We start from the raw sequence: 21,067 nt of genomic DNA on the forward strand, positions 1-21,067 counted from the left end.
AAGCGCAATACACCTGTGTGCTGCCTGATCAGGATCATCACCAGCACTTGCTGTTGCACCTGACAGCCTCTGTATGTCTTCGTGGCTGTGCGGCAATGCAAGGACAATATGACAATGTATCTACCCCCGCTTTGGTATCATACTCAAACTGAAGCATCTCACGCTGCCTTTTGGCGCCATCTTTTCTCTCATCTTCGCGCGTCTGATTAATACCCTCTACATCATGTCCAGCCAGCGTACTCCAGCACCCGGCCTGCCTGCAGAATATGTGACCAGGAAGACACACAATGGACTATTTGTCAGCATGCCGATGCCCCTCCAGACTCCAGACTCTGTGAGAACTGTCAAGGCTGGAATGGTCTTACTCACATCACATCACAATCTGTGCCGGCGATGAGCTAAAGCTCAGCCGTTCGATATTTCAGCCGCCGGAGTTTGCAGACTGCCAATCTATGCCCTATCTCTGCTGACCGCGTTACGCCACTCGAATTTCGGCCTGGACAAGCATTGTAGAAAGCCCAGAAATGCCTCGTCTGCAATACTCTGGTGGCCAGTTTGAGCAAACATTGTCCAGTCCCCAAACCTGTCAGTGTTGCACTATGGAGGCTGTGGCCTGCTAAAGGGCACTCTCCAAGTTCATGTAAGCCGGCAAGACCAAGATATTGATCGCCCTTGGAATGGCGAGCGTATACTGATGTTCTTTGTGGCATGGGCCTAAAATTGCAATGGGGTTGATGATACAGTTGAGATTTGTTTCCGAAATAGTTGAAGCTACAAGCTGGTTGAATACATTTTAAGACCATGTCAGAACCGAATAGAATATAGAATTCATCACAAGCACGTTCCAAGAGGACTACCAACGTCACATCGACTATTACGGCCTGCCTGCGTCCCAATGTGGCATCATTATCCCCAGTTCTCAGGAAGCCGTTCGCTATTATGGAATCTCCGAAGGGGTCATTCAAGTTGCAAGAACAAAGCGAGGATGTCCGGCGTTTGGTACGACAATGGCACGCCTCGGCCTGAGAGCGAAATTGGCCGTGGAGTCTAGCAAGAAAGAACAATTATTGACATCACCAATGAAAACGACAGCGCCATCGGTAATATCTGACCGGCGGCATAATCTATCAACATACATAGAAAATTAATTTAAAAGAGAGCCTGTAATTCGAAAAGAAACGAATGAAAATAATTAAAAAGATCAAGACAAATAAAATAAAAGTAAGGAAAAAAGGAAGAAAATAAATAAAAGCAAAGCTTAAAGCTGTAATAACTATATATTCTTGCTAATGCAAATACATACTAGTAATTTTCGCCTTAAGTATTCAGATTTTCACAAATGCAACCTGTATTCAACATGAAAAAGAAAATTAAAGACGCTCCACATCTACGAAATTAAAATGTGAACAAACAGACTTGATAACCCTTCCTGTTGCGTCATCCGAAGGGTGTCACGCAACGCAGTCACTCTGCGGTGCATCAATCGCCGCTTTGCTTGCATCAGTCAACTAACTTCGGCGTCGGCGCCTCTCTCGATATCTCTTATCTCGTGCAACGTGTCTGGCATTACGGTGTGGTTCATCAACATTCGAAGCGGTCTCCCTCATCCTTAATGGTGGTGGCTGATACAAATCATCTAGCCGTCGTTTTGGAGCTTTGGGGTCATTCTTGTGAGATTGTTGATCCCCTGACAGAGAACCTCGATAGTTCGTGGTGGAATGACTATCTGGAAAACGAGCTCTAGGTTGCGACTGGCTGTCACTTGCGCCACTGTTGCTAGAGCCAAGCCCACTATCCTGATGCCTAATTGACGTGCACAGGTCATAATTTGGCTCAAATGACGGATCTTCGGGCATGTAAGGATTGGTCTCTTCGGAAACAGAAGGCTCTCCATGGTCATGATAAGACCATTTCAGGATTGAGTTATGGCCGAAGATGACAGCACCGTCTTGCGGTATGGACCGTGGGGCTGCTTTCGCCTTGAACAAGTCTCGCGCTGTGGCTTTGCTGGACATCAAGACCTGCGCAAGATCTTGGTGTTTTCCTGAGTTACTTTGACAATCGTCGAAACTGGCTTTATCCTGGTGCCAGTATACACCTTCGCACAAAAGGGCAGGCTGGCTCTGTGGATTTCCGTGTAGTTCCATGATTTCCTCAAGATCCCTCACCCCTGCACTGAGGTAATAGCGGCCTTTGGGAACCAAGGCGCAACCAGAGCACAGATTTTGTGATGCGACTGGGTCTAACAGGTGGCCAAATCCATCTCCAAGAAGCGTTATGGCCTGGATACTCCGGACAAAATCTACCCAACTTTTCCCCATTGTGTCCAGCGTCGCTACATGTGGATAAAAGGGGTCACAGTCGCTGGCAATGTCCTTAAAGTCCCATCCTTCTAGTCGGCTGCGCATGTGAAGCTTAAGCTTAACTCCGTTCTGACCGGATACATCAGTCTGATGATCGATGAGCTTTTCCAGGACATTGAATATGTGGTTGACGCGGTCTTGGAATAGAACATAGGAGATCTTTTGCTTTGTTGTCGTTTTCGATTGGTCTGATTCACTTATTTCCTCGTAGTGCTCTACCGCATGGGGATATACTCTGAGCTGCATATTTCGTCGATTCAGCAGCTCCTCGATAGCCGAGTCGGCTGTGTGGGGTGTGGAAGCGGCCTCCATCAGCTCTGACTTGAACAGAAACTCTTTGCTGAACTTGTCGGCCTTATTGATCTCGAGAGAGGCTCGAACAAGATGGAGAAGTGCGCTGGTTCCATTCACTAGCCATCCACGCTTATCTGCTTCATCCCAGAAAACCACGTGCTTTTTGGAGATCCATTGTAGACGGGGGATGTAACCATCTCTTGCGACATGTACCGGCCGGTCTTTGTTGCCGATTGCGAATGTTGCCCCCGCCGAGATAATCTTGCCACCTGTCACAGATATCTTTTCCAAAGCGCATCCGCTACCAGTCATTGGAAGTCGTGATCTTCCAATGGTATAATTTGCCTCACCAGATCCTAATATTAAAGTTAGTATAATCAGCGATAGGAGGAGTGTATGTTGCCAAGAACGCGACAACAAAGCTTGGTGATTTACCCGCGAGATATTTGACGTGAGAACACCATCCAACGAAATGCCGTGAATGCTCCATGTGCCCGATACTGATGTTTCTGCAGCATTGATGCGTGACATCAAGATAAGAGATATGTTCGCCATGCTTGTCGAAACTAAGATGCCACAAGAGTTCACTACCCATGCTCCAAGTGAGTGCCAACATCGTCGAGAACCCCTTCAGAAAAAGAGTGTCCTTGAACATCTGCACCTCTTTTGTCTGGATAAGAGCAGCCATCATTTCCAGGGAAAGCTCCAGACCAGATCCGTCTGTCTCTCTTTGGGGTATAGGGTACGTCATAGCAATCGTGGGGTTCCGGAAAAGATTGTGCCAGCATTCACCCTCTCGCTCGGATGCTGGATTCCGTACCCTTGACAAATTGAAACCGAGTCTACAAGAGTACTCTTGTAATTGTGGTTCATCAAACGCCGGATTCTTTGACGACTGAATTATTTGGCGGACGTAAGGCGTGCACCCGGCAACCCCAGACCCATATGGTGAAATGTGCAAGGCTGATCCCAGCCATCCAAGTTGCTCTGCGATCTCAACTATAGTGTAGATACCTCCCTCGATTCGGACTTGGAGCTCAGAATCTGTAATTAATGCAGTCGCCTGACTGCCGTCTTCAAGATCGTCTGACTTATGTTAGAAAGTCTCTGTTCACCCTTTCATGCAGATCAAAAACGCTTACAACTATACGGTGCCCCCATTGGGGCTGAAGAAACATCATCAATCAAAGATGCCATAAAGAGTCCTGTATTAGGCCACATGAGCTTCATGTAGTCCCGACAGGAGGTTGCGAATGCGTCTCGAAAAGAACCAGTCAAAGTGATGGTATCGCTGATTGTATGCCCATTCAAATCCTGGTTTGAGAACTGTGCATCCAAGAATCCCTTCGGGTTCCATTCCACTGTGAATGTTACAATTTCGGTGTCAGGGGTTTTGTGGCGGCTGATCCTTCGAGGTCGCTCTATGGAGCTGAGAAGTTCGTTGGAGATCCGCGTTGTGGCGCTGTCTTTGAATGTCATCATACCAATATCTCTTTTCAGATTCGCCATTAACCACCTGTAGGCTACGTTGGAAGATACGATTCTCGTATATATTTCCATCTCCGGTACGACAGTCTCTGCGTTGCATTCGTCATCTTCGTCATCATCTTTGTCAAAGAGATTCACAACAGATACCGGGGATGGTGGCTCAGATAGTACATGTGATTCGTTCGTATCCATGGACTCTATTTCTTGAAAGTTATCCAATCGTTGAAACCAATCGTCCAGCCGATTTTGGAGGATGGGAAGCGGAGTTGTGCTTCTTGCGGTCTCGATTTCATCTGGAACCTGTTCACCCAGAATTCTGCGAATCTCCTCGGCGATGCTTCTATATTCAGGAAAATCAGATTAGTCAATTGCAATGAAGCTTTTTTCGAACAGACGAAGCCATCTTACCTTCTGTGTTTATGAATGAAATACATGATATCTCTGTGATCCTGTGTGGAGTTTTTCCCACCGATCCTCAGAGCGAAGGCGCGAATAGCGTCAGGAAGCTTTTCGTAAAGTATCTCTATAATATCGTTGTTGCCATTTCCTAAAAAGAGCTCTCGAATCACTACCTTAGCAAACTTCAGGATATATGCGTGCTTCTTATCATCTCTCATTGAAGAATCACCGGAATAGACCGTATTGGCGTCGTCCAAGGGGGCATTTGCCTTGATGCCCTGCTGCTCTGTCTGTTGCTGCTGAGCATTCTTCTCATCTTTTGGGAGTGATGCGTAACCGGAGTCTGTTTGATGAACTGACTCTGACTCGTCTGACATATAGACTTGCAGTGGAGCAATTTGGATTCCCTCTCTATGCGAAAGGATGAAGCGCCATGCATCTTCGATCAAGTTATGGATGTGTTGTGATTCACTGTTTCTCTTTTTCTTTTTTTTTTAAGATCAGCGGTTTGGAATCAATCTTATAACACGAAATCAATCATACCAAAAAAGACTTGAGCCTGTTCATTGCTTCAACTCCCTCAGGGATTGCCGACAATAAGCTGAGAGCCTCGAGCCAGTAGTAATATTTCTCTTGGATGAAGCGGTAAACAATTCCATCATCCTTGATTGCTTCGTTGAGAAATTTCCTGTCCGGAAAAGGTAGTAGGGAAGTGGTGTTGAGTTCATCCAGCGCTGTTGGCTTGCCAAATTCGAGGACATGGCTAGGCCAATAAACGCAGGAATACCGAACTGGGGCCAATGGGTCAGGATCCGGTGGCGAGACATCCTTGGCCAGATATCCTGGTTCTTTCAAACCATAGATGTCACGTCTGAGCACCGTAGACAGATTCTTGAGCGCTTTTTCGGAGATATAGTAGTGCTGATGGGTGATTCCATGCGGCAAAATCTGTCTCGATGCACCTTGGTTCTCAAGGAGAAAATCTTTTGCAGATAAATGGACAAATGATATGATTTTGTCATCCTCCTGCATTCTGTCATCCTCTTGCGTGGTCAAAAACGAGCCACATAGTCCAATGACAGAACCAAGGCTGTTTTGTGTGGGATGCCTCAGCAGCGATTTCATCTCTCGCCAATTGATCGGGCGGTACACAGTACAAGCTATGGCGAGCATCTGCTTGCAAAGATCCGGATCCTCGGATGACCGGTCGATGCTTTCCATCATCCTTCCATAGAATCCATTGAGTTCTGGTGGAAAGTTGGATCTCAACGTTGCGTACGTACTGTCGGCAAGTTTATGCTCGGCAAGTTGTTTGCAAACCAATGCAACCCATAGAAAGGTATTGCGAGGGTTGGAACTTATATATCCTCGAACCTTCTCTCGTAGATCATCGGAATATCGTTTCCTTTTCACTAACAAGGCGACCTGATCAGCAATGAAGAAGCCAATCGCATGGTCGACTGAAGATTTGTAATACTCGAGAGATATCTCAATTGTCTGCTCCGAACAGCTCAGTTCATCCTCAATCTCTGTCCAGTTACGACTTGAAACGAGGACTTTGAATCGTTTCAATGTTGATACAGAGAGTTCCACAATGACTTGGAGTAGTTTGTCAAGTCCAGTCACACATTCGTCGAGGGCGTCTACAATCAAGTAAACGCCTCGCTCGTCCAAATCTCGCAATACCTCCTCGACTTTCTGGACAAGTGTGATCCAATTCGCACGATGAGTGCTGTCTGAATCAAGGTATTTACTGCGTGGATATTGGCTTGTCTGGATGAGAAAGGCAAGAAGGCCCTGCATTACCGATTCGGCGCTGTTGAGATGATCATCGGTCGCCTGAATGAAGAAGTAGATCGGGACCCAAGTTTGGTCGTTCCTAGCCCTCATTTCCTCTTCCAATGTTTCAGTGATGCCGTAGAGGAGCATTGTTTTGCCTTTGCCCGGATCTCCTTTGATCCAGAGAAGCCGGCGATCATCTTCATATCGCCATCGTTTGAATTCATTGTTGGAAAGGATCCACTCATAGGCACCCTTTAGGAGCTTGCCTTTATGATTCTTGATACGCTTTGTAGCAATCTTTGGATCTGGAATGCCAGCAGGGATCAAGGTATTGGCAGAAGCTTGCTCTGAACCACCTGTCACTTGTGTTCTAATTAGCATAACTCTGTAACTAGGTTTGTTTCTCATTGATAAGTTCGCATATCTGATGGATTGTGGTTTATGTACGGGTATGGAAGAAATCAATAAGCCTCACCAATATTGAAATAGCCGCCATCAATATTGTAGCCGGAATTGAAGGTGTTATAACCTCCTAGGGGAGTGTTCTGCTGTCCATGACCGCCCAGAGCGACATCCTGCGAATTGGAAACAGGACTCATTTGCTTGGTGCCCGAATCGTCCATCGATGGTTCAACCTGGGACATATCTTCAAGCGCCTTCTCGATTTCCTCCATGTCATCTCGGGTCGCTAAGGTGAATGGTTCGTATCCGACGATCATCTTCACATATTCCAAGATATTTGTCATCAGTGTCCGCACTTTCGTGTGGCGCCATCGGTTGAGCCAACTAGCGGGATCTTGGTTTGTCTGACATTCTTCCTCGAAGGCATGAAATAGTAGCTGCAACGATCGGGTCTCTTCATCGTACTTATGCAAGATATGAGAATAGGATTGGCATTTAGTCAGGGTCCCGTGGCTCTGTTGAGTTTGGACATCGTTGAGGGTCCGCTGTGCAAGATCGAGGTGTCTGTCGACATGTTCAAAAACCGTTGAGAGGTCCTTGATTGCCCTGACGGCTTCGCGAGTCTTGTTGATGGCGTGTGTGAAACCAGCAAGAGATGCAGCGGTGCTGAGATCATCCATGAGCCTTCCCGTGCACCCGTGCAATTCAAAGAAGGGTACAATCTGGCAATCCTGTGTAAAAGTAAATATTCCTTGTGAAGGGAAAGACTATGTCGGGGAGAGTGTCGGCGGTAAGCGGTATTTACCCCTCATCGAAGCCGTACCCTTCATAAGTTTGTGTATCACAGTGTGAACTTCGTTTGTATGGCAGTATAGTATCCGATCCTGACTAGGTTAGCCAACTCATCAGGTCCGCCTGGAAAGACTCCTGCTTGCATGAACAATTTAGATTGGTCCAGTGGAATAAATTTTATCGTGTCTAAGTCAGAATCTTCCTCGTATTGACTCAGGCTTTTTACTCATAAGCAGCTATGAAGATGGTCTACAATAGATCCTAGATCGTTTAGTGATGAATTCGATATTATTGCTCCGAATCATGAATGTGCTTTAGTAAGCGGGCTTTCCATTTTCTCAGCTATCTGCCCCTTTTTCCTACTTTGCATTTAAATTCCACACCTTCGGCAGATCGGCAGATTGATAGGCTATCAAGGCTCATACACTGTTGCAACGGGCCATGATATGCAATCTAAGATAGTACAGGGATCAATCCCTTGATATACAGAAGAATCCGTGCATCATAATAATGGATGCGAATCCATCTGGCATTACACCCAGATAGACTTTGTGCCGTTCTGCCTGTCTGCGTTCAATTTAGGGCGCAGGTGAATGACCGTGAGTGACAGTCTGCCGCTAATATCATTCCCCAAGTTGAACGTGTTGTGACCTCCGATGGGGGTATTCTGCTGGTCAAATCCGCCACTCTGAACAATATGATGGTTGGAAGCGGAATCCAATTCCGGGTGTTTTCATGAAGGGTCGGCTTCGTCGATTGATCTCAGCACCGCATCAATAACTTCGGTTGACGTGTGCAGATCCATACCGCCGTGTAGACAAACATCTTTCAATCTTTCTAATACTGTTTTCAAACGATCTTCGATTCGATTTTATTTCTTGTGATCTAGTGCTTCCAGATACCAGACACGGACCTCACCCAAGCTATTCTGGTTTCGAGTTTGCTTGATTTTGTTTTCGAGCTTAATGCGGGCCGTCTCCAATGTCTTTTCGACCGTTTGGGCACGATTCGTGACTTCGCTGAATACATGTGGAATGTCGCTGACCGTGCCAATAGTGTCGTTGGTGGCAATGATGGCAGCGACATTTGCCAGTATTGGATCGATAGCAGAAGGATCCGCCATATTTCTCGGTTCGTTCTTTCAGATCTTGGCTCGTTCGTTTGTGACCGAATGACTTGGAAAAGAATACCAGGAGACGGAGCGGGAATGAAAGACTGTATTACCCCGCTCGCTGTCGATTTATTGACTGCCTGTCAGCCTGGTGTTACACACAAAGTTCATACCTCATCAGCAAATTATAATTATTGCGCAATATGCGTTGACATGGAAGCTTTGGCAAAACGAAAGAAGAGAAGGGTTATCAATGAGTCTCAAGAATAGACTGAAGTACGCATTTTCGTGACCTTACTTTACACTGAGTAATAACTCGATTAATTCATGTCTCTAGTATAACTGGACTTTCGCAATATACCTCATCTCCCATAATGGAATACTATCGTTGACGACCTTTACTGTATATGTCGCTGGGGCAAGCTGTACTGTTCCCACTTTTGCAACGCCAGGGGGTCCCATCCACAATACCACTAAGGTTACCTGATTAGTACTACAGTACCTATGTAGTATGAATATGGTCGTGAGTATAGGGAAACTAGCCCTTTGGTAAATGAAAGTACCGCCATTTTCACCACAATTCTGGAAAGAGTTCATGATGCAAGGTTCAATTGTTGTGTTGGTCAATGAACACTGGTTGCCCTATAGAGCGTTGAAAAGATCATCATGACTCAACCACGTACCCTTGCGAATAATTGTCCTATCCAGCCAAAAGAGCCGCCGATCAAGAAGAAATTGTGTCAGGATCATTACTTGCTCGAATCGCGCATAAAACGGCACACAGAATAATCACGTCAATAACAACATTTTGAGGCTGAGCAAATGGCTCTCGGCGAAACACAGTCAGAGTTGACGGAGCGACGCAGAGCATTAAGCTCACATTAGCTTTGCACCATACCTACATCCATACCGACGCAGTGGACTGCACTTCAGTATTGTGAATCAAGTCACTCCGTTGCATCAATGGAAGGAGAGTTTCCCAAATCCAGATAAGCTTTACCTGCCTCGCTGGCTTCTATCGGGGTTGATAAACCCGAAAGCGATGACCGAGTGCGTATCATATTGGAAGAAATGGATAAAGGTGCAAGCAAATGCGTAAGGTATAAGTATTAATATGCTTGTAGTCAAAGCAAGACACGAGCAACTTGAGACATGCCATCGTCGGCCGATCGTAAGTGGGCTCGTGTCAATAATAAATAATGGTTTCAAACCCAGTCTGCGGAAATTTTCTATCATGTTCCGGGCTTTCCCCATTCCTGTTTCCATTACCGGCCCGACAATTAGGATACGGGTCGATTTCTTCGAAAACAAGTGTGAAGCATTCTATTCATGATTAGTGATTTACATTTAAGAAAAGACTTTGCCTTTGCCTGAATGATCACTTCATGAATGTTGCTGCCTGTTTGCCCGCTCAGAATTTGCCATAACAATTCATAGCACCCAAGACAAGGATTCATTTAGAGTCAAGCTTGAAGGTAAGGTCGAAAGATTGATGTGCAATTAGGGGTATATTCGTACCTCGAGGATACTGATCATCAGCACAACGCCGTCTCATACTAGAATAGTGTAATTCAAAGTGTCCCTGTTGCTTAACTCATTCTTTGCCCTCGAAAACCAGCTTCCTAACCAACTTGTACAAGTGATAAACCGGCGGGCGTCCCTCGTCATCTTCAAAACGGTCCTCTGCAGCGTCGAGCAAGCTCATACGCAGACCCGGCGGCACGTCTTCGGCGCCCGTCTCCCACTCGATCAGTTCCGACATTCCGGCAATCAGCATGTAGCCCGTCATCTCTCGAAGCGTCAAGTTCCTAGATGCTAGTTTCCTCTCAACCTGTGGGTCATCATCAACTGCAATGCTGGTCGTGTTTGTCCACTTCTTGCGCTTTGCCTGAGCAGATACCTGAGCCCAGAAAAACCAGGTGCCGTGACGAAGAACGCACTCTTCAAATACTGTAAGCCGCTCGGAGAAACTTGGGTCTGCTTGAACATCGGGGCGGTCTTGTACGTGGCCAGCCCCGGCGGCTGTAATGGTAACGTACAGCGCCGCTAGATCTTCGACCGGTAGCGACTTGATGTATTCAATCTGGGCGCTGCGCGCAGGTGTGTTGGTGAATGGATTGCGAGTGCGCATGGAGGCGGGTAGTCGCGCCATATGGCCCCAAAATCCGCTGCTGACCAAGGTGTAATCGTACTCGGGTAAGGCGTCTGGCATGCTGGCAGCTACATCGGCGATGGCGTCACAGTGTCGCAAGGACCGCTCCAGCAAAGCAATGAAGCGCTTCTGTTGTACAGTCGTCAGGGGCTGAAGGCCCGGGGGAGAGGTGATGTCGATGTAACCACTGCTAATGATGTCGGCGATGCGGCGCTCGCGCAATTCCAGTTCGCACACCCAAGGGAATGTATCGGGTGCGCAAACCTCGCGATACACGTCGCTGGATGAGAGAAAGTTGCGCTTGGTGGTAAGCGCCGAAATACCTTCCACTTTTGCCTTGCAGATCGAGTGCTCGTAAGAACGAACCAGGGAGTGGTTGGACTTGTTGGTGATCATAAAGCTGAGCAAGGTTGCCATGTCCATGTGCTTAACAAGATTGAGAACCAGCTCGGCTGGGAGCAGTGAGAGATCCATACTTGGCAATAATGTATGAATGATGAGCAATAAATAAATGGCGAATGTCTGTCTGCAAGAAGAATGCACCGTCGTATTTAAAGGTCCAACATAGAAATGCCTTTGTAGAAGTGGTGTTTTTTGTGAACCTTGATGGGCTGCGTTTGGTTTTTTGCGGGAGAGTCGTGGCCATCAAGGTTGAGTGAATGGTCGACTAGCCCAGTGACGCAAGCGAAGTCGGTTCTTTCCTTTGTTTGCATAGGTATTCATGGGACGAAGTCGCATCTCATCAGTCTTCAAGCAAATCGTTCTTGCAACAGACACTTTGTAGTGATTACCAGGTACTGGATTTGTCAGTCCTATTAATATGAGTCTAAGCGCAAGGTATCACCAATCTCACCACAGACATGTATTATAGTAGAACGCTTTGGCGGGGTTGTCCACAAGTGGGACCGCGGGGCAACAAATAATGGCAAGAAACAATGAGAGCAGCCATTGTTTTTTTCACACAATGTTTGTCTCTTGACAATGATCGTGACACGACATGCTTACAAGTTCATAGGTTTATGAATATCCGGGACCCGACGAGGGTTTGCTGCGCGACATCTTGAGTCTTCGGAATCCTGACAAAGTCTACGTGGAAATTATAGCGCAACACATGCCAGGTCGATCCAAAGGTGTAATCCTTGAGAGCATTTCCTATGGTTTGTTTTGGCACTGAGCGCCATGTGGTAAATGTTCGCATCTTGATTCTATTTGCAGAAATGCAACATTCCGTGCCTTCGTTTGTACTGCTGGGGTTGCAGGCCGGAGAAGAAGTTAGGGAGCCAAGTCTTGGTCCCTGTCGTACGTCTTGCTGGTTCCCCAAAGACATATATGTCAAGTCCACTCAAGCAGTTGACTAGTGATATACCAGGTAAACCTCAGGTCGTGTCGTAGCAGTGATGCGACGTCGCCATAGATTAGGCTTGGCTAAATGCCAAGCGCGTGAGTTCGAGGTTCGCTGAGAGTTTGTAGTTGATTATCTTGCGCAGGTCACCTGTCGCGAAAGATGATAACTCGGGTCGACCAAGTGTGGTGGCTGTCGCTTCGCCCCATAGCGCCACTGTAGGCGCTTATCCCTCAGACCTCTAATAAATTTTTTCTGATTCCTCCCCCAACGCCGGAAATGCAAATTAATCAAGAGCTCATTATTCTTTGTCGGCCGTAACTCGTGAGGCGACTGGGAAATGCTCGCTCAAAGGTGCATGCCGCCCTCGTCGTCGTCGTCTTGCATCTCGGGCAATCGTTCTTGTAGTCGACGAAGAAGCTCCTCATCACCGAGTCCCCGTATTGTGCCGGTCGTAAAAGTGCCGTCGGTCCAGGCAGAGTGCTGTCCGTTCTCGGCCGCCGAGGACGTCTGGCCGTTGACGCCGTTTGTGCCATTCACCGTGGCGTGTGCCTGTGCTTCTTCGCTCCCTTGTGTATCAGAACCCTCCTTCTTGTCATCATCAGTCTTGCCCTTGAACTCGTTCCAGCTGAGGCCCCGATCCTCGACTTCGGCGCGTATGAGCTCTATCCGGTGCTGCATGCGCTCAATGACGGCCTCGTTCTCCTTGATGGCGTCTATGCAGTCCTGGTCGGGTTCATTGGGGGCGGCGCTCGAGTCCAAAGCGGAAGCGGTGCCATCGGCAAAGGGCTTGAGCTCCTCGTTGGAGTAATCGAGGTGGGCGATGGAGTTGCGCAGCTCCAGGACCTTGAGCGCAAGGCTGCTGGCGGGGAGCTCCTTGAGCGCCTCAGCGAAGCGCGCGGGGTCTATGGGGGCAGCTTCTGACGACATGGCGAGAGGATGTCTGTGTGTGTGTGTGTGTGTGTACGAAATTGATGTCACGAAGAAAAGTAGAAGAAACGTTGAGCTTGAGGCGTTGCTGGTTAGGAAGAAAATGGTGCTGGTTCCGTAGCTTCTTGTCTAGGGCACGAAATGGGGAGCTGCTTGTTTGCCGGTTGCGCCTGCGTCATGCAGAGAGCTGCCTGCCACTTTTTAATGCTTGTCGTGAAGGTACGTACTTGCTTACCTAAGTGCTATGCGCATTAATATCACAACTCCTCTTATAACATCCATTCTATAATATTTGGCAAGTTCCAGCACATAATTGATACTAGATAACCAATTTTGATTTCTGAAATAATTCCAAATGCCTCCTGCACCTCGGGAACAACGGGCTCTAATCATGTCAGATTGAACTAACATGGAATATCTCAACTGATCACCCTGGTTTCTTTACCCCACAAGTCCAGTACCCGTATAAGTTATAACCTAGTACGCCAACCAACTCTACGTCCTGACCTTGCAAGTTACCTATGGAGATCTAACCTACGCGGTAACTAAATCACTCTTGCCACAAAATATGACTTCAACCTCGTATCAAGGTTGGCTGGTGAGGAGCTTGACGGCTTCACCTTGCTGTCCCGCATCTGGCTCAGCACCGATGTCTCCGCGATTGATGTGTCATTGTGTCCCGTCCTTTTCTCGTTTCGAAGTACAACTGCCAGCCACCTTTCATAGCTCTCAAGTGGCTTTGTGTGGACAGGTGTTCATATGTAACATAAAAACTTTGGTTTATTTATCAACAATCATGTTTCCGTGTGGTCCGTTGCTCAGCCCTGTCTGTTTTCGAAAGCGGCGATTGCATAACAAAGTTTCTCCAGTGCCAAGATTACAAGGCTGGAGGCTGTTGTTCCAGCCCCCCGGTCCGTCTGAGTAGCCGCTTTCCATCTGTACGTGAATCTCAAGGCAATCGGCGTAATTTGAGAATTTCGGTTTCTTCCAACAAAAATTGCACGACTTTAGGTGCGTAACTGAACAAAAGGACATCGCCATGTGCCCCAAAGTGAACACCTTTCGTAATTAAAGCGGCTGGTCTCTTAGTAGTATTTAGAGCGCTCGCTCGCTTCAGATTGGGAGAGAAAAACCTCTCTCATTTGTCCTTCATTTTATTTTCTCCCAGAGGCACATCAGACTTGCTCGTTAAGAAACATGCGAATAAATCTCCCAGACATCTTGTTGGTTCCAAAACCTGCAGATTTGACCTCAAGCTTCTCCCCTGACGGCATCTGCCCCGAGGGAGACATTGTGCTAGAGGTCGGGCATGAGAAGGAGCCGTTGAGAGTAGAATCTGACTTCCTCACGTACACATCGGGACCCTTCAAGGACATACTTGATAGCATAGGCTATCATAAACGGCCGCCTCGTTGCGCAGATGAACCACTTTCGACGCCCACTGTGTGGTTAGAAGATGATGATTTCAATGCATTGTACACCATCTGCTGCGTTCTTCATCATCAACCCGACTTGCTGCCACCGTTTCTCGTGCCGGAACAGATACTGCAGGTTGCCTTGGTGGCAACAAAGTACGACTGGTCCAAGGCGCTGACGTTTGCCCGGGCGTACTGGCTCAATCCTGCCGAGAAGCCCAGCTTTATCGACGCGGCATACCTCTTTGCAGCCACAGCTGCCTTTGGAGACGAAGACCTCTTCAGATACCACAGCTTACAAATCATTCTTGGGTATATCGAGCCATACACGGAGTTGCGAAAGTATAGGAGCATCTGCCAAGTTCTGCCCGTAAAGATCTTCAGTAAGCCCCTTTCCCCCCGGATGGAGGATGAAATCGTCAATAAAATGTTGCAGGTACTGATCAAGACCTACGTGTAGATATGCTGGAATGGAAAAGAATCCGTTTACGGATCGAACTGTCAAAGCTCATGTTTCAGGGAGCATTTGCTCTAGTGGCGTGCAACTGGGACTCGAGGCGACGGGACAGGTTTTTCCATCTCCATCAGGCAAAGTACAACCCATTCAAGATATCTGAAGTGCCGTTATCTCAGGTCATGGATGACATGCGTATGGCGTCGTATGAAGAAACGGGCAGACCAGAGCACAATGCATCGTGCGGCGACCACAATCTCCATGCTGCCGAGTTCGCGAATCGACTGGCACAATTGCAATGGGACTCCTGTATCGATATGGCCGTCATAAACTCAGATGCAGACGCAGACGACGTTGAAGACGTTTCCAGCGACAAGGATGATTGCATTTCGATTCATCTAGACGCGGAGGGGGCAAGTTCAGGTGAGCAAGAGACGATAGTTGATGGGCAGTAATTGGGGCATTCATGGCTTTACACTGTTTTTGCTTGATTTAAATCAAGGAGAACAGAATCATGTTTTTTTCTCTCTTCTTTTGTTCTTGTTCCAATTTTTTTTTTTTTTTGAAACCCCCTGGTGACTTTGCCTAGACAAGTCTCATGATATTGGGAGTTTGATAGGCAAAGTCCCAAGCCTCAATGAATCTAGAATGTGCATAACTTTGGTGGTTTTGGACCGGATACCAATAGACAGCAGCAAATTAGAACCCCAACAAGATTGATCAAAGTTAATGACTCGACTCTCCTCGAGGTCATTGATATCTTCTTGCACAGCCATCAAGGTAGAAAGCCGACGTTGAACAAAGCTTTAGTCGGCCCGGAGTGACACGGTAAGCACATTTTGGTTTGAACTCCGAACACCGAAAACGAAACCACGCGATACGTTTTCGCTTACGGGAAACAATGAAGAAAGAATTCAAAGTCCTGATTCTTTTTTTCGGTGGGTCCATAGCCGATGGAAGGCTGTGCAATTGAACTCAAGAGGCTGTGAGTATAACATGACCTGTTTGAGATCTGAAGAAACAATTCAGACCGTGACAAGAAGCAATGATATGGAAATATCAAGACTGTCACACCGGTACTTTTTGCCAGGGAGTGTCCCAATTTTCATTGGACTTTACCACAGCCATGCTGATGACTTGGTGGTGTGAGTCACTGCCAATGTGATAAAACAAAGTGCATACAATTGGGTTGATGTGAAATTGTACATTTTAGTATGGAGAGGATGTGTTGTGGCTTGGGGGATGCATGCAGCTAGCCAGTCATAATTCCAAATGCCGACAGAAGACAACGTTGCGGATGATCCGTCTTATTAAACCAAGTATCGATTGAAGTGGACATGATTACAAAATATTGGATTCCACGTGGCGTCTTCCATGACTACTGCCGCGTGCTACAAAGGTTAAAAGAGAAGCAAGGAGAAGTAAAGAACAATAAGCAAGGCAGGCAAGCAGGCACCTTGCAAAAGTCCTTGACTGCAAAAGGTCCTTGTACTATGACGACCAAAGAAACTATAGAACCCCCATCTCGTAGCGGCAAGGAGAGGGAACTTTGGACATGATTGGCCAATTGGACCAGCACGGACCGTGACCAATGTCAACCTGTGAATCTTTTCGGGTAGAAATTTCCGATCACGTTGAAAAGAAAGAAAAACCAAGGTAGTAATGACAATTTTCTTCATCAACTTTTCATGAATCACGGAGTTCGGATAGGACGACTTGTCGTAGCCTTAATTGGGTGTCAGGCAACCAAAAAAAGGCCTTGCTGGCTCCTCTCGACCATGCCTATCATAGCCCCCACTAGGACGCTTATAGGCTGGGTAAGATGTTAGGACCCAAGCAACCGGACTGAGTCAACCCCCCCAAACCCCCAAAACCAAAAGTGCCCAGCATCCTGATTGGGTATTGTAACTGGGCACGCCGAAGCAGTGTCATGTAGGTGGGACGTTGTGGTCAATATGCATACGTACCATGAAAGAAAAGTCGTCGTCGCCGTGAATTAGCTACAGCAGGCAACAATAATAGATGCCTGTACCCTGAAACAGTCGGCAGTCTTTAAGAATTATTAAGCGAGTCTAGCAAGTGTTCAATGAGTATATATATCTTCGTGCCAAGTCTATTCATCTGGTTCCAAAACATTATCTATTCATACCATCCTCTCATATAAACATCTTACCTGAACATCAGCACAAGGCTAGAAGTACTGAAACAAGTCAAATTGAAAACACAACACTAAATCTGTTTTCATCCATACATACTACTTACACAAAGTCTTCTACGACTGAAACAACAACAATAACAACAACATCGGCAAACCATCACCCCAAACATAACAATCAAACACACAGGACAGACAACATCACCAAAAGATCAAAAATGTCGAGTCCAACACCCTACGCCTCATCCACCTACTCCACCTCGACCACGTACTCAGTAGACGCCATCAAGGCCTCTGCCTCGTCCCAATCAGCAGCAGCACCGAGCCAGAAGCGCTCCCTCGGCAAAAAGGTCAAGAGCGTCCTGACCAGCATGGGCGAACACCCCACGGCGCGGTACGACCGGAAACACGGTCTCGAGCCAAAGCCCATGTACGCGCCCGTCATGCCCGTATCCAAGATTTGATTCGACGACCAAGAAAAAGGAAGAAAGAAAAACAATACCACAAGGGATCTGGGCAAGGAAATGGAGGGTTATTGCTTGATTCAAGTCATATAAATTGGAACAAGATTGCATGGAGGTCAGAGCATTCAAGGAGTTCAAGGAGTTTAAAGTGAGGGAGTAGGAAAACCAGAGAAGAGAGGTTGATAGCTTTGGCAACGCCCATTCATAACCTCGTTTCCTGGGGTTTCAAGGTCAAAAACTTGCGAGTCGGTTTGTTTCCTAGGCTAAAGATTTTTGAATTACATAATTTTTTCAATCCCTCATTAATCGCATCGTCTGTTCCAACGTAGAAATGCTGTTTCATATTCCATGATTGTGAAAGTTAATCCGATCTAGGCAACAATTCAAGATTCTTCAAAGACTACAAATTACAATAGAGTTCCAAGTAGTGATGAATATAATCAGAAATAATATGCACCACAAAAAGGTCTCTATATCTAGCTTGTCAACGTAAAATGCATTTCTGTATACACATAGCAACATAAGAGCGCCTAAGATACAGATCCAAACTCCGGCAGCTCACGCCGGGCCAGATATAATAATGTCATGCCGCCCCATGCCTCTTTCAGTTATCCTCTTCTCTCTTCTTCGATTGAAATCTAGTTGCCACATTCCGTTATACTTTGCTTTCCATACCACGAAGCTGGTATCGTTCACATTTCCGTGAATTCTTTCGTAGTCAGAAACACCTTTTCGTACCATCCCCAGAGTCGCTTAGTAAGTACGCTTGAAAGGCGGGACAGCTGCGCACTCCTTCTCGTCCAGCGTCGTGCCAATGACACGTCTGTAGCCGAGCTCAATGTCACCCTGGGGCTTCTTCTGGAAGGTCAGGGTGTGCTTCATCCAGTTCTCGTCGTCTCTGTCAGGGTAGTCCTCACGGGCGTGAGCACCGCGAGACTCCTTACGGTTGGCAGCAGCCACAGTAGTTTGGGTACTATTCCTCATGTTAGTGCAAATTTTCGTTGATACGGCTAACGAATGTACTTACGCGCAAGTCAACAAGTTTCTCAACTCGAGAGTCTCAACAAGGTCCGAGTTCCAGATCATGCTGCGGTCCTTGATGCCGACCTGGGGGAACATCTGGTCGACCTCGTGGATCTTCTTGACACCCTCGTCCAACGACTCCTGGGTACGGAAGACGCTGACATCAGTCTGCATGGTCTTTTGCATGGCCAGTCTGATCTCGGCAGTGCTCTTGGGACCTTCCGAGTTGCGGATCTGGTCGAGGACCTCGATGGACTCGGCACCAGCGTCGGCAGAGATGGGCTTGGCCTTGGCACCAGGAGTGAAGTTGTCACGGATGGTGTGGGACACAGCACGACCGAAAACAACCAGATCCAGGAGGGAGTTGGCACCAAGACGGTTGGCACCGTGGACAGAGACACAAGCAGCCTCACCACAGGCGAACAGACCGGGCACAACCTTGTCGTTACCGGACTCATCAACGGTCAAGACCTCACCAGTGTATCTGGTAGGGATACCACCCATGTTGTAGTGGACGGTGGGCAGGACGGGAATGGGCTGCTTGCGGACATCGACACCGGCGAAAATGGCGGCAGTCTCAGAGATACCGGGCAGACGCTCAGCAAGAATCTCAGCAGGCAAGTGGCTGAGCTGCAGGTAGACGTGGTCCTTCTCGGGACCGACACCACGTCCCTCACGGATTTCCATGGTCATGGATCGGGAGACGACATCACGCGAGGCAAGATCCTTGGCGGTAGGGGCGTAACGCTCCATGAAACGCTCACCCTCAGAGTTGAGGAGGTAACCACCCTCACCACGAGAACCCTCGGTAATCAAGCAACCAGCTCCGTAGATACCAGTAGGGTGGAATTGGACGAACTCCAGATCCTGGTTGGGAAGACCAGCACGAGCAACCATGGCCATACCATCACCAGTACATGTGTGAGCAGACGTGCAGCTGAAGTAGGCACGTCCGTAACCACCAGTGGCGAGAACAGTGTTCTGGGCAAGGAATCTGTGTAGGGTACCGTCCTCCTGGTTGTAAGCCAAGACACCACGGCACTCGCCGTCCTCCATGATCAGGTCGAGGGCGAAGAACTCAATGAAGTAGTTGGTGCTGTGTCGTAGAGATTGACCGTAGAGAGTGTGCAGCAGGGCGTGGCCAGTTCGGTCAGCGGCAGCGCAGCATCGGTATGCCTGGCCACCCTTTCCGTAGCTTTTCGATTGACCACCAAAGGCACGCTGGTAACTGCCAGAGACTGTTAGCTGCCATTGCGCATCGAGAGCTTTGGGCAATGGGAACTTACATCTTGCCATCCTCAGTTCTCGAGAAGGGGCATCCGTAGTTCTCTAATTCGATGATGGAGGCGGGGGCCTCGCGGGTCATGTAGTGAATAGCATCCTGGTCACCCAGCCAATCCGATCCTTTTACGGTATCGTACATGTGCCATCTCCAGTCATCTTCGTGCATGTTTCCTAGTGCGGCATTGATACCACCCTGGGCGGCAACCGTGTGACTTCTGGTCGGGAACAGTTTTGATATACATGCTGTGTTGAAACCGGCCTCAGCAAGACCGAAGGCGGCTCGCAGACCTGCACCACCGGCACCGACCACGATGGCATCGTATTCGTGGTCCTGTAGAATGGAATGTGAGTACACGTCCGAACAGGATGTCACAATCGAGATGGAGATGATGATGATAGACGTACAATGACCGGGTATTTGCTGCTAACGTGTGCGGAAGCCTCCTTTGCCCGCAGAGGCTGGTTGGCAAAGATGCGAGCTATTAACACGTGCGGTTAGCCGGAAGCGAACGGTGGTCGCGAGGAAGCATCGATGGCGACGTACAAACTGAGCGCGTGGAGGAAAATGACCTCGCCTGACATTGGGCAGCGCGAGAGAACTGCATTGAGAGACGTGTTAGCCATTGTGGTCGCGATGGTGGTGGCCTGTAGCATAGCCGAGGCTCTGCGAAAGACCTCAAGGGGTGCCCGGGAAGGCGGAAGGAGAGATAAAAGAGGGATGGAGGGAGAGAGACTTACGGCTGGCGCAGTGGCCAATCTCCTCATAGCCATTGAGGATGCCATCTTTTAATCAATTAGGGTTACCGAAGAGCAGGATCCCAAGACAAAGAAGAAGAAGAAATACAGTGAGCGGAGATGTGATGGGGCAGGTAATTTTTTGGTGTTTTGAGGCTCTTGTCCTGCAAGTTCCGCTCTTGGAATGGGAATTGGCCTTCCGAGTGTATCAATGATCCGTCGAAAGAATTGGGCCGAGCTGGTGCTTTGGTTCACCGTGCTTCTGATTGGTCACTTGGGGGATCCGCTGCCTCTGCTCTTCGGGATCTCTCGCGAAGCCAGTTCAAGTTGCCGAGAAATTGGAGAAAAAGCTGGGGACCCTTCGGCGCTTGGTCGTGCCTGTCCCATTCTCCACATCACGTGGATCACCAGCCAAGTGTCTGTCGTCCTACTACGGAATAGTCTCTCGATCAGTGCCATAAGATCTCGGTTGGATCATCGAA

The 21,067-nt window shown here is 47.9% G+C and overlaps 9 protein-coding genes across 9 annotated transcripts; 2 read left to right on the forward strand and 7 right to left on the reverse strand.

Annotated features, from left to right (window-relative positions):
• Positions 1-1,508: 1,508 nt before the first annotated feature.
• PFICI_00242 (uncharacterized protein) lies at positions 1,509-4,921 on the reverse strand (the record flags this gene model as incomplete). The annotated part of the gene is made up of 4 exons (XM_007828823.1): positions 1,509-3,013; positions 3,093-3,743; positions 3,800-4,485; positions 4,554-4,921. The coding sequence occupies 4 exons, from the start codon at positions 4,919-4,921 to the stop codon at positions 1,509-1,511; spliced, it is 3,210 nt and encodes a 1,069-aa protein (XP_007827014.1).
• A 160-nt stretch (positions 4,922-5,081) lies between these two features.
• Positions 5,082-6,734, reverse strand: PFICI_00243 (uncharacterized protein; the record flags this gene model as incomplete). The annotated part of the gene is made up of 1 exon (XM_007828824.1): positions 5,082-6,734. One exon carries the CDS (start codon positions 6,732-6,734, stop codon positions 5,082-5,084), a length of 1,653 nt encoding a protein of 550 aa, XP_007827015.1.
• Positions 6,735-6,787: 53 nt separating this feature from the next.
• On the reverse strand, positions 6,788-7,408 carry PFICI_00244 (uncharacterized protein; the record flags this gene model as incomplete). The annotated part of the gene is made up of 1 exon (XM_007828825.1): positions 6,788-7,408. The coding sequence occupies one exon, from the start codon at positions 7,406-7,408 to the stop codon at positions 6,788-6,790; it is 621 nt and encodes a 206-aa protein (XP_007827016.1).
• A 983-nt stretch (positions 7,409-8,391) lies between these two features.
• PFICI_00245 (uncharacterized protein) lies at positions 8,392-8,643 on the reverse strand (the record flags this gene model as incomplete). The annotated part of the gene is made up of 1 exon (XM_007828826.1): positions 8,392-8,643. One exon carries the CDS (start codon positions 8,641-8,643, stop codon positions 8,392-8,394), a length of 252 nt encoding a protein of 83 aa, XP_007827017.1.
• Positions 8,644-10,225: 1,582 nt separating this feature from the next.
• On the reverse strand, positions 10,226-11,257 carry PFICI_00246 (uncharacterized protein; the record flags this gene model as incomplete). The annotated part of the gene is made up of 1 exon (XM_007828827.1): positions 10,226-11,257. One exon carries the CDS (start codon positions 11,255-11,257, stop codon positions 10,226-10,228), a length of 1,032 nt encoding a protein of 343 aa, XP_007827018.1.
• A 1,216-nt stretch (positions 11,258-12,473) lies between these two features.
• Positions 12,474-13,055, reverse strand: PFICI_00247 (uncharacterized protein; the record flags this gene model as incomplete). Its single annotated transcript, XM_007828828.1, has 1 exon — positions 12,474-13,055. One exon carries the CDS (start codon positions 13,053-13,055, stop codon positions 12,474-12,476), a length of 582 nt encoding a protein of 193 aa, XP_007827019.1.
• Positions 13,056-14,252: 1,197 nt separating this feature from the next.
• PFICI_00248 (uncharacterized protein) lies at positions 14,253-15,379 on the forward strand (the record flags this gene model as incomplete). The annotated part of the gene is made up of 2 exons (XM_007828829.1): positions 14,253-14,853; positions 14,907-15,379. 2 exons carry the CDS (start codon positions 14,253-14,255, stop codon positions 15,377-15,379), a joined length of 1,074 nt encoding a protein of 357 aa, XP_007827020.1.
• A 1,918-nt stretch (positions 15,380-17,297) lies between these two features.
• Positions 17,298-17,543, forward strand: PFICI_00249 (uncharacterized protein; the record flags this gene model as incomplete). Its single annotated transcript, XM_007828830.1, has 1 exon — positions 17,298-17,543. One exon carries the CDS (start codon positions 17,298-17,300, stop codon positions 17,541-17,543), a length of 246 nt encoding a protein of 81 aa, XP_007827021.1.
• A 753-nt stretch (positions 17,544-18,296) lies between these two features.
• On the reverse strand, positions 18,297-20,474 carry PFICI_00250 (succinate dehydrogenase; the record flags this gene model as incomplete). The annotated part of the gene is made up of 5 exons (XM_007828831.1): positions 18,297-18,516; positions 18,571-19,794; positions 19,853-20,181; positions 20,256-20,329; positions 20,399-20,474. The coding sequence occupies 5 exons, from the start codon at positions 20,472-20,474 to the stop codon at positions 18,297-18,299; spliced, it is 1,923 nt and encodes a 640-aa protein (XP_007827022.1).
• Between the last annotated feature and the right edge of the window lie 593 nt (positions 20,475-21,067).

Source organism: Pestalotiopsis fici, assembly GCF_000516985.1.
Source record: "Pestalotiopsis fici W106-1 unplaced genomic scaffold PFICI_Scf_1, whole genome shotgun sequence".
Taxonomy (NCBI): domain Eukaryota; kingdom Fungi; phylum Ascomycota; class Sordariomycetes; order Amphisphaeriales; family Sporocadaceae; genus Pestalotiopsis; species Pestalotiopsis fici.